Genomic DNA, 14,572 nt, shown 5'->3' on the forward strand with positions numbered 1-14,572 from the left:
AAATGAATACTATAAATATCATAGCAGAATATCCCCAGTATTTTTTTCTTAAACAAAATGAGTGAATAAGTTGTTTGCTAAATAAAATGCAGTCTATCCTAATAGGAATCTTAAAGACAACAGCCAGAATAAAGGTATCTTGGGGATTGTGTTTTCTTCTTCACGCTTCTTAAAAGCTGCTTAACATGACCTACTCAATTAAGCTGCATTAAGGCAAGAGATACAAAGTGTACTGATATATCCAAAAGATGACATTCATTCCAATATAAAATGAATAGCATTGTATTAACGTTTATTTCTAATTACAAGAAACAGAATATCAGTCCCTTATTTGTACAAAAATACCTGAAAGATTACAATTAGGTTCACAAGCCAAAAAGCTATTTACAGTATGAAGCAAAGCATATTGAATAAAGGTTTTGTCTCTTAAGTTAATACCTTTTGCATTCCCTGAAACTTTAAACTTTATTCCATTTTACAGTCACTAAATCTTGCATTGTGACAATATAATTTACGATAAGCAAGTCTTGCCACTGGAAAGGTGCATTGATTGGTCAAACTGTCAGGTATTTAGTGCAGAAAAGATAAGACAAAACATCTAAACTGAGGCACGTGTTTCTTCAAGATTAATTAACAAATAAAAAGTTTTTTGTACTTTAACACCTATCGTAACATAACTTAACTAGTAACCTCATTACCAAAATGGTTTGGCATTTTCCTTCTCAACATATTCAAGATTGCTACATGAAGTATTTATTTAGAAAATAAAATCACAGGCAAAAAGATAAAAATTCAACAGGCTCCAAAACAACCCTGAGCATCCCCTTTACATTCATGTCATTTAAATACAAAAATAAGAGTCAAATGTCCTTCAGTCCTTGGTATTCTGAGCTGGCAGCCAGCTGAATCTGTTGGAAAACTAAGGTGGCATTGACTGTTTTCCAGCAGAAAGAAGACAAAGCAGTGATCTGCTTAAGTAAGATTGTTGCCACTTTGAAGGTGGTCACTTTCTCAAAACAGCTCACTTTAGCTGGGAAGAGTACAAAATACTAAGTCAACCATCTACATACAAAAATCATGGTTCATAGTCAAACTTTTATTCTCAATTTAAATAAGATGCAAAGTTTTTTTTTATAAATATGAAACACTGCAAATACTATCTGCCTACTGGGAAAAATGCATGGTTGTCACTAAACTATGTAAACAGAAAAACTTAAAACTACAGCATAAATGGTCTTATTAAACTGGTAATGTAGTCAATACAAGTATCTTTTTTCTCCTAATAGGGGCCAAATAGAAGCATGCAAAGTGAAGTCAGACTTAAGTTAGCTTAATTTCAAGGTTTTAAAATACATTGTCTAGAAAGCAGGAACACTCGTTTCACTATGTACAATTAAAAAAAGCAAAAACAGAACAAAACAAAACAAAAACGGCTTCTACTAAAAACAAAATCAAGTTTCTTCATTTTTAGTATCTAGACATTAAATGGAAAAAAATACTAAATGTGTTCTGTAAACTAAAATACAGTGTTTCTATACCATTGACATAGTTTAAGCTGATATGGACGACTCAGGCAGGTTATGGTTTGTCTTAAGCTATTCTTAACACTACATGAAGACCTAAAAGTGTAGGATTGGTTTTCCTTCTTTACCTTTCAGATGGCTAGGATTTCAAACCCAGTGGCAAATATTAAGGATTAACTAGCCTGTGTAGATAATTTACCATTTTACAAATGTTCCGTTCTGCACTACACTCTGCAAGTTCCCAGGGTGGAATACTTCTCACTGTGGCTAATGGCATCAAGCACTGGGAAGTTATTTTAGTTCAGACAGCTGCTGAAGGAATGGTTGGTTGCAACTGCAGGGTCAAGGTGGGACTTGTCTGACTTTAATACTGATTTGTCATCAGATTGAGTTATTGAGTAAACATTAAAGAATTCATTTAAACATTAACAATAAAGTAGTTCTGATGACAAACCAGCACCAGAGCAAGACACATGCTTGTCTGCCACAGGTACTGGTGTGCAGTAGCACACATGACACAGGGATCACCAGTTACCTCAATGGATGATATTGCCAGCAGTTACTTCACAATCAAATCTGTTTCTATTCCCAGCATGTTCCTTCTCACCATGTAAACTTTCATGACCCTACAAGAAGCAGAAGGGTTCAGTTCTTCTTATGCCCTATCCCCAGGAGAGCGTTGTCACTGTAGCTTTACTCTATTGAAAGAGCTCTTTGAAACAGTCTGAAAATTCAAGGAGCTATAAAGCTAAAAACACTGGTTTTAATTTTTTTTTTTTATTTTGTCATACTAAGACTACCTGCAGAAGAATCTTCTCACAAAAAATGGTGGTTCAAATACAAGTGTAGTCATTCAGTCCTACTCTATTTAGTAACAGTAAGGTTCCTCAGGAAAACAGTCAAAAGGCTGTAAAAAACAAACCACCACTCCAATAATAAAAATTTGTGCATAGAATCTAATACAGTCTCTGCATGACTGGATGCCACTAATATGCCATCAACATACTACAGCCATAATGCTACAAGTCAACAGTTTTAAGAGTACATATATTGGTGGTATGTTCTTTTAGAATTGTATCCTCATTGCTTCTTCAAAGACACCGGCAGATCATTGAACCTCAGGTCTCCAGAGAAGTACTGAGACATACACGCGCGCACACACACACACTTCTTGATTTTCTTCTAGATCCTTTTAGGCTGAAGCATTCCATACATTTTAGGGTGCATATTAATACCCAACTCCTGCATGAATTTTAAAAGCCACATCAGCTCCTAATATAGGCTGCATACAATATCCGAAACAAAGTTGGAGTGCAAAAAAAGTGATCAATACAAAAAGTAAACACACTAGTCTTAATTGTCAAGATTATTCCAGGGCAAGAGTTCTTTTCAAAGATTTCTCTTCACACTTGTTCCTGTTAAGTGGCCCAGCCAAGATAGTTTCCAGTTTTGTTTCAAATTTACTCATTGTTTTACAGACCCTCCCCCCATTTTTGGGATGCTGGGACACTCAGCAGCAATCACTCTTAGGTGTTAGACAAACCAGCAATCTTGGTCTGTTGGCACCTGTCGAATCCATCCCTTTCAGAGTCCCAAGGTGCATAATATTTTTTTTTTAACCAACTTACAAATCTGCCAATTCCCCAGTGTCAACCTTCTCTTACAATTACTCTTCTATCAAATCCAGTCTTCAGCAAGAGTCAGATTTGAGGTCATAAGGCCACTCGGATGCAGTGGTGTTTGAGTTTGCAGGGCAAGACTCCTTTGTTTAGTTGATAGAATTCAACAAGCTGGATTAGATCACTGAATTTGGTGTTCCCATCATCCAGACTGAAAAATATCTGTCCATCATCTTCACACTAGGAAAACAAAATATCCTTTTCAAGTTAGGTTGCACATGAAGAGATACACAAGTGGAAAAACTTAGAGAGTACCACCAGTGTGTGACATAAATAAATGATGGGCACTTGGTTGGAACTCAGTTGCATAAACAACCCAGTGCCTGCAGTTCTTTATGAAACTATGCACAGGGCTAGAAAAAACGTACCTTAACCCAACTTGTAACATTTTGCTTATGAAAGTGAAAATTTGTCGGCACAGTAATTGAAAGTTGTACAGATGTCACTGGCATTCATTAGATAAAACAAAAATACCGCAAAAGGATTTGTTAGCTTTTTCTAAAATTGGCCAGCTAAACAACACAAGAGGGTTTGGAACAATAAAAAAGTCTACATAATCCTAAATTTTTCATGCTTTTTTGGATCAAGATAAAATCAAATTGCTTTCCAACATCTCTGTGTAATGTTATTTGAAGCTCAACATTATTGGATAACCTCCAGAATAAAACTTTTTAAAGTTTCCTGAAGTTATTCTATGTTTGCTTAAGTGAGAAGGGAGACAACAACTGCTGTTGTCTCTGACAGTCACAGAGAACAAGTTCTGTGCATTACACAGACTTGTGTAATGCAGTGACTTACAACAGTTTTCCAGCAATGCTAACCATTTGACTGATTAAAGAATATTCTAAAGAATATCTGTTTATGCATTTGCTAATGGAAACATCCTTGTTAATTGCAACAGTAATTAATAAGAGATCTCCTAAGATGTTGGCAAAAGCTTAATGGTTTAAAATTTTGGGGTTTTTTATCAGTATCAAAAATAATCTACTTACCGGCAAGATTTGAAAATGCTTTATTTTTTGATGATGGCATAACGTAAGTACAAATGCCTTTGGATTGCTTTGGCTGTCCCGGAGAAGAAATAATCTAGGAGAGAACATTTTAAAGAACAAATTGAATATCCCCATCTGTTTGTTCTTAAATAATCAGAACCACTAAGTAATATTGTGCCACTGCCGAATTCTTCTTTAGTTGCATTAAGAGGTGATTTTGTAACTGGCAATTTACTTTCTACCATGGCTAAGCAACATTAACAGATGAAGAAACAAGAAGTGCAAGATACATGATGGTACTTCTTCCCCTAAGAATGTACCTATGAAGCTTTTTTTAAGGTTCCCTCTAAATCAGCTTTCTACTAATGATTTGTACTCTTATGAAGAAAATGTTATCATTTAATTCTAGAGAAAATCCCCTAAGAATGTACCTATGAAGCTTTTTTTAAGGTTCCCTCTAAATCAGCTTTCTACTAATGATTTGTACTCTTATGAAGAAAATGTTATCATTTAATTCTAGAGAAAATCTGCATTTCTGTAGATGAGAAAGTAATATATGGGAATCTGTTCCCACTACAATATCTTGCATCAGTTTGCAGAAATCCAGTGTCAACAAAATTATGTGTTGGTTAAATGGCTGCAATTGCACAGAAACAGCTCAATACTTTCTTAAAATTATTTACCAGTTAAGTAGCTTCCTAAATATCAAGATGGGAAAAACACACACTGATTTTTACTCCAGAACAGTCACAGTATTTTCCCCTCAGCATGTGGAAAAAAATGTACGTTAGGTATACAGCTACCAACATCATACACTATGTAGCTGTCACTTTTAAGTTAACCCACAAAACTGAAGTCCTACCCCAAATGGACTTTATTTAACATCCATAATGGGAAGAGGAGAAAAAAAGCTAGATAAAACCCCCTGTGTTTCCTCCCCTTGATATTTATGAACTAAGGAAGCAGATCCTCTCCATGCCACAGAAAGAAAGAATATACCTTTGCAGAAGGCTTACAGCACAAAGCACAAGTGGATTTTAGAGATGGCTGAGCACAGGACTGGAGCAGGCCTCTTAATTGCTGACCACTAAGCAAGGAACACACTTTTCCAAGGTGCAGTTAAAAGAACTGCTTGTAGTCTTAAGAACCCAAAAGATTTTACTCCAGCTCCTCAGAACTGATTGAGAAATGTCAGTACCAGAAAAATGCACCATCATAACCAGAGTGACTTCAGTAGTCAGGGACAGGCATGTCTTGCCACTCTCAGGAACGTTCCATTGTAATCCTAGGAAGACCAAATGTGTGGAAAAGGGACAAAAGCCTTTATAAATTAGCATCCCTGTGAGGGAGAAAGAGCCTGCCCTGTGGTCGCTGCAGATCATGCAGGTACCTCTCAATTATATTTCATCTAGCTGTTTCGTATCATGCATGGTAAGCTGGTGGCACAAAGCAAAGGTCTGCACAACTGATGCTGCAGCTGTTTACTCAACCTCTGGCAAACAACCAGCTTCCACACAAACAGTGGCTACCAAGAGAGATGCAACCTCAGCAAGAACTTCCAGAGATATCCAAGATAGCAGCATCAGTTGCTTGTGTACAGTGTTGAGCCTCTTCCATGAACCATCAGGACATCATGGCTACCTTCTTTTGTTCAAGAACACACAGAGCAGGAAAACATAGGCAAGAATTTTCCCCCCTGAAAATCATGATCCTTAGATCTCAGAGCACTTAGGTAATCTGGTTCTTTTGTCACTTCTGGTGGACCTTACTATGGCTAAACTAACCAATTTTTACATTCCACAGTAAGTAAGCTGATTAGGCACAAATTTAACACAGCATCACACACATGAACACATTTATGAATTCCTCAAGAAGGATGGGCCACCAGACTCCTAAGGCAACAAGACAAAATGAGCCCAAGATTGTACTGCGAGAAAACCAGAAACACAAAAAGTCAGCAGTGCTCCTTTGCTTTCTCAGCTTCTCTTTTCTGTTGAACCTGCTTAGCTAAAAGCCCCTGTCTAGCCTTAGACTGGGAAAAACTCCCCAAAAATGAGCAAACACTGCTTGATGAATATATATATATATATATGCACTACCAAGTTCTACTTCCCTTATGTATTTTAGTCTTCAGAAAGATTAGTGTTGCTTCTGAATCAGAAAATGCTGAAGAAAGGTTTCAACTTCACTGTCTCCTCTGATGCCAACATGGATAATTCTACCTTAACCCTGAGAGCAATGAAGACAGTGAACCAAAGGCAACCATGCCTTTCCCATCCTACAAATCAACAATGCTGAATGCAGTTCAAGCAACTTCTCTTTGATAACCATAACTCCATATAAATAAGGAAAACAGATGCTCAGAAGATACTTAAATAACAACCACAGACATTTAAGAGAGTGCTGGAACAGGTACTTTCATTTCTTTGCTCTAGAACAGAAATAGCGAGCAAGCACCATTAGTTCCTCTGATTCATGCAGAAGAGCACGGATGGCTGATTATAAATTTGTTGGCAAATGCTTAGGTACAGCTTTGCCTGAAAAATATCTCCTCAATGCATATTACAAGAATTAACTATATTTAAATTCTAACATCATCTAAAACTTGACTATTTCTGTTGGAAAAAAAGAAAGACAATTAAGTGTATTTTAAGATTTTACTTTTCAAATTAAAAGTTAGGATGCACTCGTACAAGCACACACTGACTTTTTGGAATCCAGGCAGGTTATAATGGGACTACTCAACAATCAGGTTACTCAGAAATGCTCATAAACCTGTAGATTATTACAGCATAAGTTGTGCTCTCATCTATAAAGTTTACTGTCAGATCATAAATGCAGAGCAACAAGAATACCTACCCATCTACAAGCCCTTGTTGCTTAATAATCCTGTGAGATTCTTCTCTGGAGATTCTGCCGTGAAACCAGTGCTGTGTCCTATGAATAACTGGAGGTGAGAGGAAAAAGAAGGAGAGGATGGTTAAAAATAATTACACATGCAACCATTTTTTCACATACTAATTATTTAAACATTTTAAAAGTGGGTATAGATCTCTTACAGAATATAAAGTATCTTCCATCAACCTATGTAAAAGAGAATCAATATAAAAAATGCATCTACTTAATATACCAAGTAGAGAGGCATCATATCTCCATGTATTTTCCAATTTTTAGATATACAATTAGGTAAAAAAGAGAAGTCTCTTATAATACTGCCTTCTCATAGCTTCTTGAATGTACTGGGACTAACATTCCTTAGAACTCAATGTATAAACTAATAAGTTAGAAACAAGTCCCTCTAAATATCAGATAAAGAAATGCACTTTAGATGGCGCTGTCAAGAGTCAAGTTAGCCCCCAATATTTTGATCTTTATTGTTTTGTTCTTCAAATGGTATTTTAAAATTCTGTTAACAGAATAGGAATAGAAAATAGCTGTGTTTCCTCCAAGAAGGCTAGGATATTAATATGAAATTCTCTGTTGTTTTAATAAATTTACAGTCTCAAAGAAATGTTGAGGACTTGCATATTTTAAATTTTTTAATTATTATGGAACAAATTCTGTTTGAAAACTCTCATTTCTACTCTTTAAAGATTAAAAGGTCACTCACTGACTTTCCTTGTCCCAAACGGCAAATTAACTGCTGGATTCTTTTAAATGGAAATACTTATGGAGTGTCTATTTTTACAAAATAAGAGTTTGAAAAGACAAGTCCTAAAGAAAAGCTTGAGTGGGTCATCAAGGGAAACAAGTTCCTTCCATGGTGTCTGTATGGGTAGGCATGTTAATGACACAGGAGCTACCGATAAGGATTGGATTTGACATCAAGGCATTCATACTACATCGCTGCACTCTGTGTCTACATGAAATGTACCTCTTTACCCACAGAGACCTCTGATACTATGGTTACAAACCATCAGAATTTACCTGTACTCAGTGTGGAAGGATGGAGTGGACTTTGGCTACCCAAGATGTTCATTCTTGTGCTACGTTTCTACAGAGAAAATGAATTACCGTTAAATCCACACTAACGTCTCGGGAGAAGAGAATTAGTGCACATGCAATATAGATTAAATTTACAGGAAACTGGGGGCTGGGCAGATTTAATGCAAGGATGAGAAAAAGAAATGCAACTTTGAAGGGGGCTAATCTACAAGCAGCAGCTCATTTCAGTTGGCTTAAAACACGAGCCAGATGTTAATGATGAAAGGTCAGTATCTTAAAAAAAATGGAAAAAAAAAGACAGAAAAAAAGAAAAGACTGATATGTTTCTGCTCAGGCAAAACACCAGGCACTCAGTAAATCAAGCAGTATTTCCCTCCCGTACATAAAGCACCAGCTAATGCTTCAGTAATGACTCCTTTTCCCTAAAAGACGAGCATGTGGGAAAATTTGTACTGCAGCTGTCTGTCCACAAGACACTATAAACAAGTTACATCAGTTTTCATTGCAAGAGGTCCTGCCTCTTGTATATTCTGCAATTAAACTTACTGGGAGCAAGCCATTAGTCAGAGCCCCAGCCTCTTCCATGTGGGGAAGCATTTAATTTGACATATTCCTCCTCAGACACTGGTTTTGCAAACTGGCAGTAAAGTTCTGGTGGGTCTGCTTTCCCCCTCAACTTTCCTCTGGACACTAGGGGGACAGAGAAGCAGTGGTAGAAGGTTGTTGTGAATGTGACAGTTTTGCTAAAGATGGATATTGACTTTCAGATCTGCATGCTTGCAGTGTGATTGCTGCAGGTCGGAGCTAAGCTATACTGTGACCAGCACTGCACTAACATCATAGCACACTCTGTGTTTTGGCTCTCAACAGACACTTACTGATTGCAAAAATAGAAAAGAAGAGAAGATAGCTACCCTCCAAGCATGTCCTTCTTCCAAGGCAGCACTCTGTGCTTCAGCAGGATTTTCAATAACTCTTCCTATTTGTCCCGAAAAATCCATTGCTACTAGTGAGTTTTCAGATACACTTCTCTGAAAAGGAATTTTCACTTATTTCAAAAAACAGGGAAAGGAAAAACCAGCTTGAGAGTTTCACTTCAAACTGTTTTGGTTTCAGAAGACTGTCCAAAGTCCTCCTTCAACAGCACAGAAAATACATCTTATTTTTTTCTCCTTTCAAAAGATTCACAGACACAAAAATAGATGTTTTTTCGACTGTAGGGGAGTGAGACGATTCAAAGGCTCAGAATAAAATCTGTTTGCTCAAGTTGCCCACTTGCCCTATTACTATATTCCAGTCATTTTCAGGGCCAGTTGGGACCCAAATATAGGCTTTTCCCTTTTAGGTAGTTAACAGTCAGCTCTTGGCCCAACATATTTTAGGAAATCTACGTGTTAGTTTTGCCAGACCTAAGCTGGCTTCTGCAGAGACAGCCAGATGTCTCTCTGTGCCGTACATCTCAAAGAGCGTGACGTAGCCAAGATTTTTCAATCATGTGGATCATGTAAGCCTAAGATAATGGAGAGCCAACCACAAAAACTGTACTCATGCAAAACATGAACTTTACATTGATTTGCTACACAATGCTGAATTTACATTTCGTAGTGTAAAATTTTCCACTTTTAAAATGCAAAAGCAAATGTATCTTTTCCAACATCATACATCAGTGAGGTAAAGTTCATCACTTACTACTGGAGTGGAAAAGTGTGGAAGCATGGCTTTTCGTTGCTGGGGAATTCTGTAATTCTGATACAGTAGCATTCCATACTGCCAAGAGAAACACAAAGACAGTATTATTCAAATATATGCCCTAGGAAAAAAACGGTAGTGATTTCTTAATACTAGTTTTACACTGGACCAAGGTCCCAAAGACATTTGTATTGAGTAATAGTGACTGGCAGGTGGCAAAGACTAAATATGCACAAAAAGTTTTATTTAAAAAAATACAAGCTTGAGTGATATACACAGGTTATTTTTGCCACTCTCGGCTATGATCATGTTTTCTTTGTAGAACACAAGCTTTCAGTCGAGATCAGAACACACATATTAATTGCCTTCTTTTTACCCTCTAGAACTTAAAGAAATTCTGCACAAGACATTCAAACTCAGTTTCATAATGATAAAAAATAAGAATCTTTCTAATTCACTAGCTCTTTCAATAAATTTCACTCTCACTTTGTACTTTTCCCATCTTAAAAAAAAATAAGGTGATTGAATTCCAGTCATGCCCTTGGTTGAACATGATGAATTTTAGCAGCACTTGTAGCTAGGATAGGTAAACAGCTACTCAGTGCCTTCCCTAGAGGCACAGTGCTGAAGGAGAGCAACATTGCTTACTGAATGTTCTAACTGAAACAGTTTATACAATTTCCTAACAGGGTAATAGAGGACTATGGAAAGCTAAATGAGTTGGTGAATAAAAACAAGCGCTATGGACACAGCCTTGGGGCAAAGCCTTAATTTTCACCGACTTGAAAATGATCTTTAATCATTTTTTGTGTGTCTTAAAAACAAAGTCATTTTTTTTTCAGTACACAGGACATAGTAAGGTAGAGAGAAAAACACAGCAGTTTTCAAAGCAGCATATTCAGAAAAAGACTTAGAACCAAACCAGAATTTATGCACATTTTCCTATGAAAATCAGGAAGTTCTTTCCTTCAAAGCACACCGAATAGTCAGCTTTCTCCTCAGTTCCCTCCATCCTGCTTTCAAAAAGCAGTGAAGCTTCCTATCATATTACCAAGAAGTTTCATTGTGTGCTCTCAGATATGAGTAACTTTCACCCAGATATAGGGTTACTTATTTTTGTTACTTCTTCTAATAGAAAAATGGAAAAAATGGAAAAAAATTGCTAAAGAAACGCTGTTCTGGTAAAGAGAACCACTTACCATTATGAAAACAGCTTCTTTAGCTTTATGACAACTTGAAAATACCTTGTAAGCAGTTTTTTTAATTCATTCTCATATCTCAAATTTGGATCCCGAACTAAAACTATACTTTATTCATATGAGAAAGAATAGATCTTAGTCCCTTAGTGCTTAAATTCTTAGGTGGGACAGGTCTGCTTGGCATTTTGCTCTTATCCATATTGTTTTGGAGCAGATGACATTTAAGAACATATAGATAATTTCTCATTAACAAAATAACAAATGCCACTTAACTCTAGGTGTAGCTTTGCAAAAGTAGGAGAGATTAGGTACCTTGAGGAGTCGAAAGGCAGTCATCCAGCACGTCCTGCTTTGCTCGTCTTCAGCACACAACAACCGCAGTTCCTTAGTTTCGTTTCTCACTCTGTTTGGCTTTAAAGCATTAGAGGGAAGTCAGATACATTCATGAGAAAACCAACAATTAGAATCACTGTAAGCAAGGTAGAGGCAAGTGCAGTATTAATCCAAAGAACTAGCCAGAAAAAGCTCCCACCACACTGAATTTAAAGCTCAGGAGAGGCTGAGCATGCTCTGAAGGAAATCACTTTTTCAGCTGGGTCCAACAAGATCAAATGTTGGTGCCTCCTGACTTTCAAAAGCTGGGGCCATTGATCCTTGTAGGTCCCCTCCAACTCAGGGTTTTCTATGATTCTATGGTTTGAAATAACCTGCAGTCCTAGCAGTTTATAGGAACAAGGTACTCAGGCTATGCTAGAACCAGACACGGGCACTTAGTTTTATTGAGTTTGGTAGTTGGAGGGTTTTTTCCTGGTTTTTTTTGGGATTTGTTGTTGTTGTTTTGTTTTGCTTTTTTTTTGTTTTGTTTTCAAATCTGTGAGAAGTTTTATATGCCTCCATTTTGAAATGAAGGATGAAAGTTTCCACAACTGAAGGTAACTGAAAGTTTGCTTCCATCAGTTCAGGATGTGTCCTGCATCCAGTCTCTTTGATACAAACTCTTGCTGTCTAGCTCTGAAATGGCTGCTAGGAAGGAGACTACTTCACTACAATCATAAAACCAGCTCCCAGCCTTATTTTCTTCTCAGAAAATGACACTCCTCAAACCTTTGAAATACCTTCCAAATGAATCTTTCAGCACAACAGTTTTAAAAATCTTCAAAGGCAAATGGTTATTCTTACATTCATGTTTCCAAGACACTCTTCCTCTTTAAATAAAGGCAAACATCCGGCCCATAATAATGATAAAATTGCACCCTATCAGAGCTTGATCCTTTCCTGCTATATGGTTTTGGTGCTTACTGTCCAAAGAAACTTTTCTGTTTGATTAGTGAACTTGGAAAAAGCTTTCATCTGAGGTGAACCAAGGCCATCTCACAAGCACACTGTGCTTCAGCTCTGAGCTGCTCTTGCACAAAAATTTCCCAAACCAAAGGAGCACCAGATAAAGTGTTAAAAGTGTCACAAAAAATGATGACAAGATTCACAGGACATGCCTGCCAAACGAAAGATGTTAAAGATCAAGTCCTTGTGACAGAAAAGACTTGCAGAGTTTTACATACAAATCCCATTTAGCTGGGGGTTGGGGTGACTCTGAGCTACCAACACCGTCTGGAACTTTGGAAGAACTCAGTGAGAAGATTTACCTTTATACAAAATCCATACTCTGCAGGGGCATTGTACAACTTCTTGCCTGCTATCAACGAGAAGATATTGCTGTCTTCTAGGTCAGCCAACAATTGCAAATGTCTTGGTTCCTGGGGAAGCAACATGATTTAGCAGAGGTAAGTGGAAGGTTTTGGAAGATGTGCAAGTTCTGTAGTCTCTCCAGCCCAGCCTCCAACAGAGGGCAGTGCATGAACACTGCTCCTCTCCCAGGCAGCCTCCAGTGGCCATGGCACACACCCCTTCAATACCAGCCTACCAGCAGAAAGTGCTCAGTAAGGAAGCTCACAAAATGCTTATGCAAACCCCCCACATTAAAAATGGCCTGGCCTATTACATTGGTCCAGAGAAATCTGAAGGTTAGCACAACTTTAGTGGCCACAATGATGTTGCCTGGCTGGTTTGGTTTTATTTTATAATGAAACTCTGTGGCTGTGTTTATGCATTGAAATGAAAGCCCAGGGCTCAACTGTCATTTGATCATGCCTTACTCATCCTTTTCTGTGGAACAAAAAATGGGAACACTGTGTGGAGATTTTTAAAAAACAGCAAAAAATACCCACTGTAAAAGCAGAAAATGCTTTCACATGCTAGTACTATGCAACTTCTTTTTTAATCTTACCTTTGAAGTTCCTTTTGTAGAACAATAAAGTCCTGATCTCCTCAAACACATAAACAGTTTCTTCCATGATTTCCTACCCAGCTCTTTCACATGCAAGAAACCTTGAATTTCAGGGCAGCTACTGGAGTTTAAAAAGTTCTGTTGGAGAGGAAAATGTAGATGAACATTGTATCCTATGGATGAATTGTAAAATTGTCACTGTATTTGCAGGATGGAGAATGAAATGGCAAATCACTTTGCTGACTTGAGGTGCAGTTTCACACTAGACTTAAACTGACCTAGATGTTTAATCTGATTTACAATCAAAATGTATATTCCTGCTCATCCATTGCATCTAGCTGGCCATCTCCTCCTGCAACTGACACCTTCCTATTCCCTGCACCAAGACTTAAATCTCAGAAAAGCTACTGCTTCTCTGTATTCCCATTCATCTTGCACCTGGCCTGAAGGGGGAGAGAGTAAGCTTATTAATTCTTAAAATAATACCTTGTCACAGCAATTTTGGCAAATTGCCCAGCTTGGAAACATTGGCCAAAATCTCCATCTTTATCCTCAACTTTTTAAAAGGAAGAGCCTATTTAGGGATTTCAAGCTGTCCCAAGACAAGAGGTATAACAGACAACAGGGTATTTAACTGCAAATGAAATGTAGAGCAGTCAAGTAAGTGCCAGCAATTATACCAGACCTCAGGATTGAAAAGCATTTAACTTCTTGACATAAGTAGAGGAACCATATACAAAATAATTTGATTTGTGATATTTCACAGGAAGGAAGAATTAATTATGGTAGGACAACTGATGGATTGCTCCCTTATTACAACAGGCCAGGTTTTTAAATGATAGAGGGCTCGATCATTAGGTTAAATACCAAATTAATAAATTCAATAAGTATGAAGAAAAATGCATAAACCTGGTTAGCCTAGATGTCTCAGCAATTCTTCAAAGTTGTGTTTTGGTATGGACATTGCCCATAGGAAACAAAACCAAAACCAGCGTCCTGTGACAGAATTCTTACTTCCATTAAACCCTATTTTTTTCCAGTGCTCCTCCTCATCTCATCTAACAGAATGGGAAAGAACAATCAATTTTCTTGCTGTTTGTACTATGAATACACTGGTCAGCTGTGAAAGGGAAAGACCAAAAGGAGAACAGATTCTTTTTGTCCAGTCAGTTAAAACAAAAGTAAACTAATATGGCAAGCTTTTTTGCATGTTATAGCCACGTCAAGACTAGGGAAAACAGATACCACTGATTTTAATGCT

The 14,572-nt window shown here is 37.4% G+C and overlaps 1 protein-coding gene across 5 annotated transcripts in view; it reads right to left on the reverse strand.

Moving 5' to 3' along the window:
* Positions 1-266: 266 nt before the first annotated feature.
* Positions 267-14,572, reverse strand: part of GRB10 (growth factor receptor bound protein 10) — a 145,319-nt gene continuing 131,013 nt past the window's right edge. For 4 of the 5 annotated variants that reach the window (XM_074546236.1, XM_074546241.1, XM_074546251.1 and 1 more), the window contains 9 exons: positions 13,312-13,449; positions 12,671-12,781; positions 11,340-11,438; positions 9,829-9,906; positions 9,054-9,170; positions 8,122-8,188; positions 7,054-7,141; positions 4,195-4,288; positions 267-3,382 (listed from right to left, as the gene is read on the reverse strand). In XM_074546236.1, coding sequence (XP_074402337.1) covers positions 3,236-3,382; positions 4,195-4,288; positions 7,054-7,141; positions 8,122-8,188; positions 9,054-9,170; positions 9,829-9,906; positions 11,340-11,438; positions 12,671-12,781; positions 13,312-13,449 — 939 coding nt within the window. In that variant the 3' untranslated portion in view covers positions 267-3,235. Of the gene's footprint in view, positions 3,383-4,194; positions 4,289-7,053; positions 7,142-8,121; positions 8,189-8,685; positions 8,830-9,053; positions 9,171-9,828; positions 9,907-11,339; positions 11,439-12,670; positions 12,782-13,311; positions 13,450-14,572 lie in introns of those variants that run through there. The other variant, XR_012581396.1, reaches the window with a different exon arrangement.

Source organism: Zonotrichia albicollis, chromosome 1, assembly GCF_047830755.1.
Source record: "Zonotrichia albicollis isolate bZonAlb1 chromosome 1, bZonAlb1.hap1, whole genome shotgun sequence".
In the NCBI taxonomy this organism is placed as follows: domain Eukaryota; kingdom Metazoa; phylum Chordata; class Aves; order Passeriformes; family Passerellidae; genus Zonotrichia; species Zonotrichia albicollis.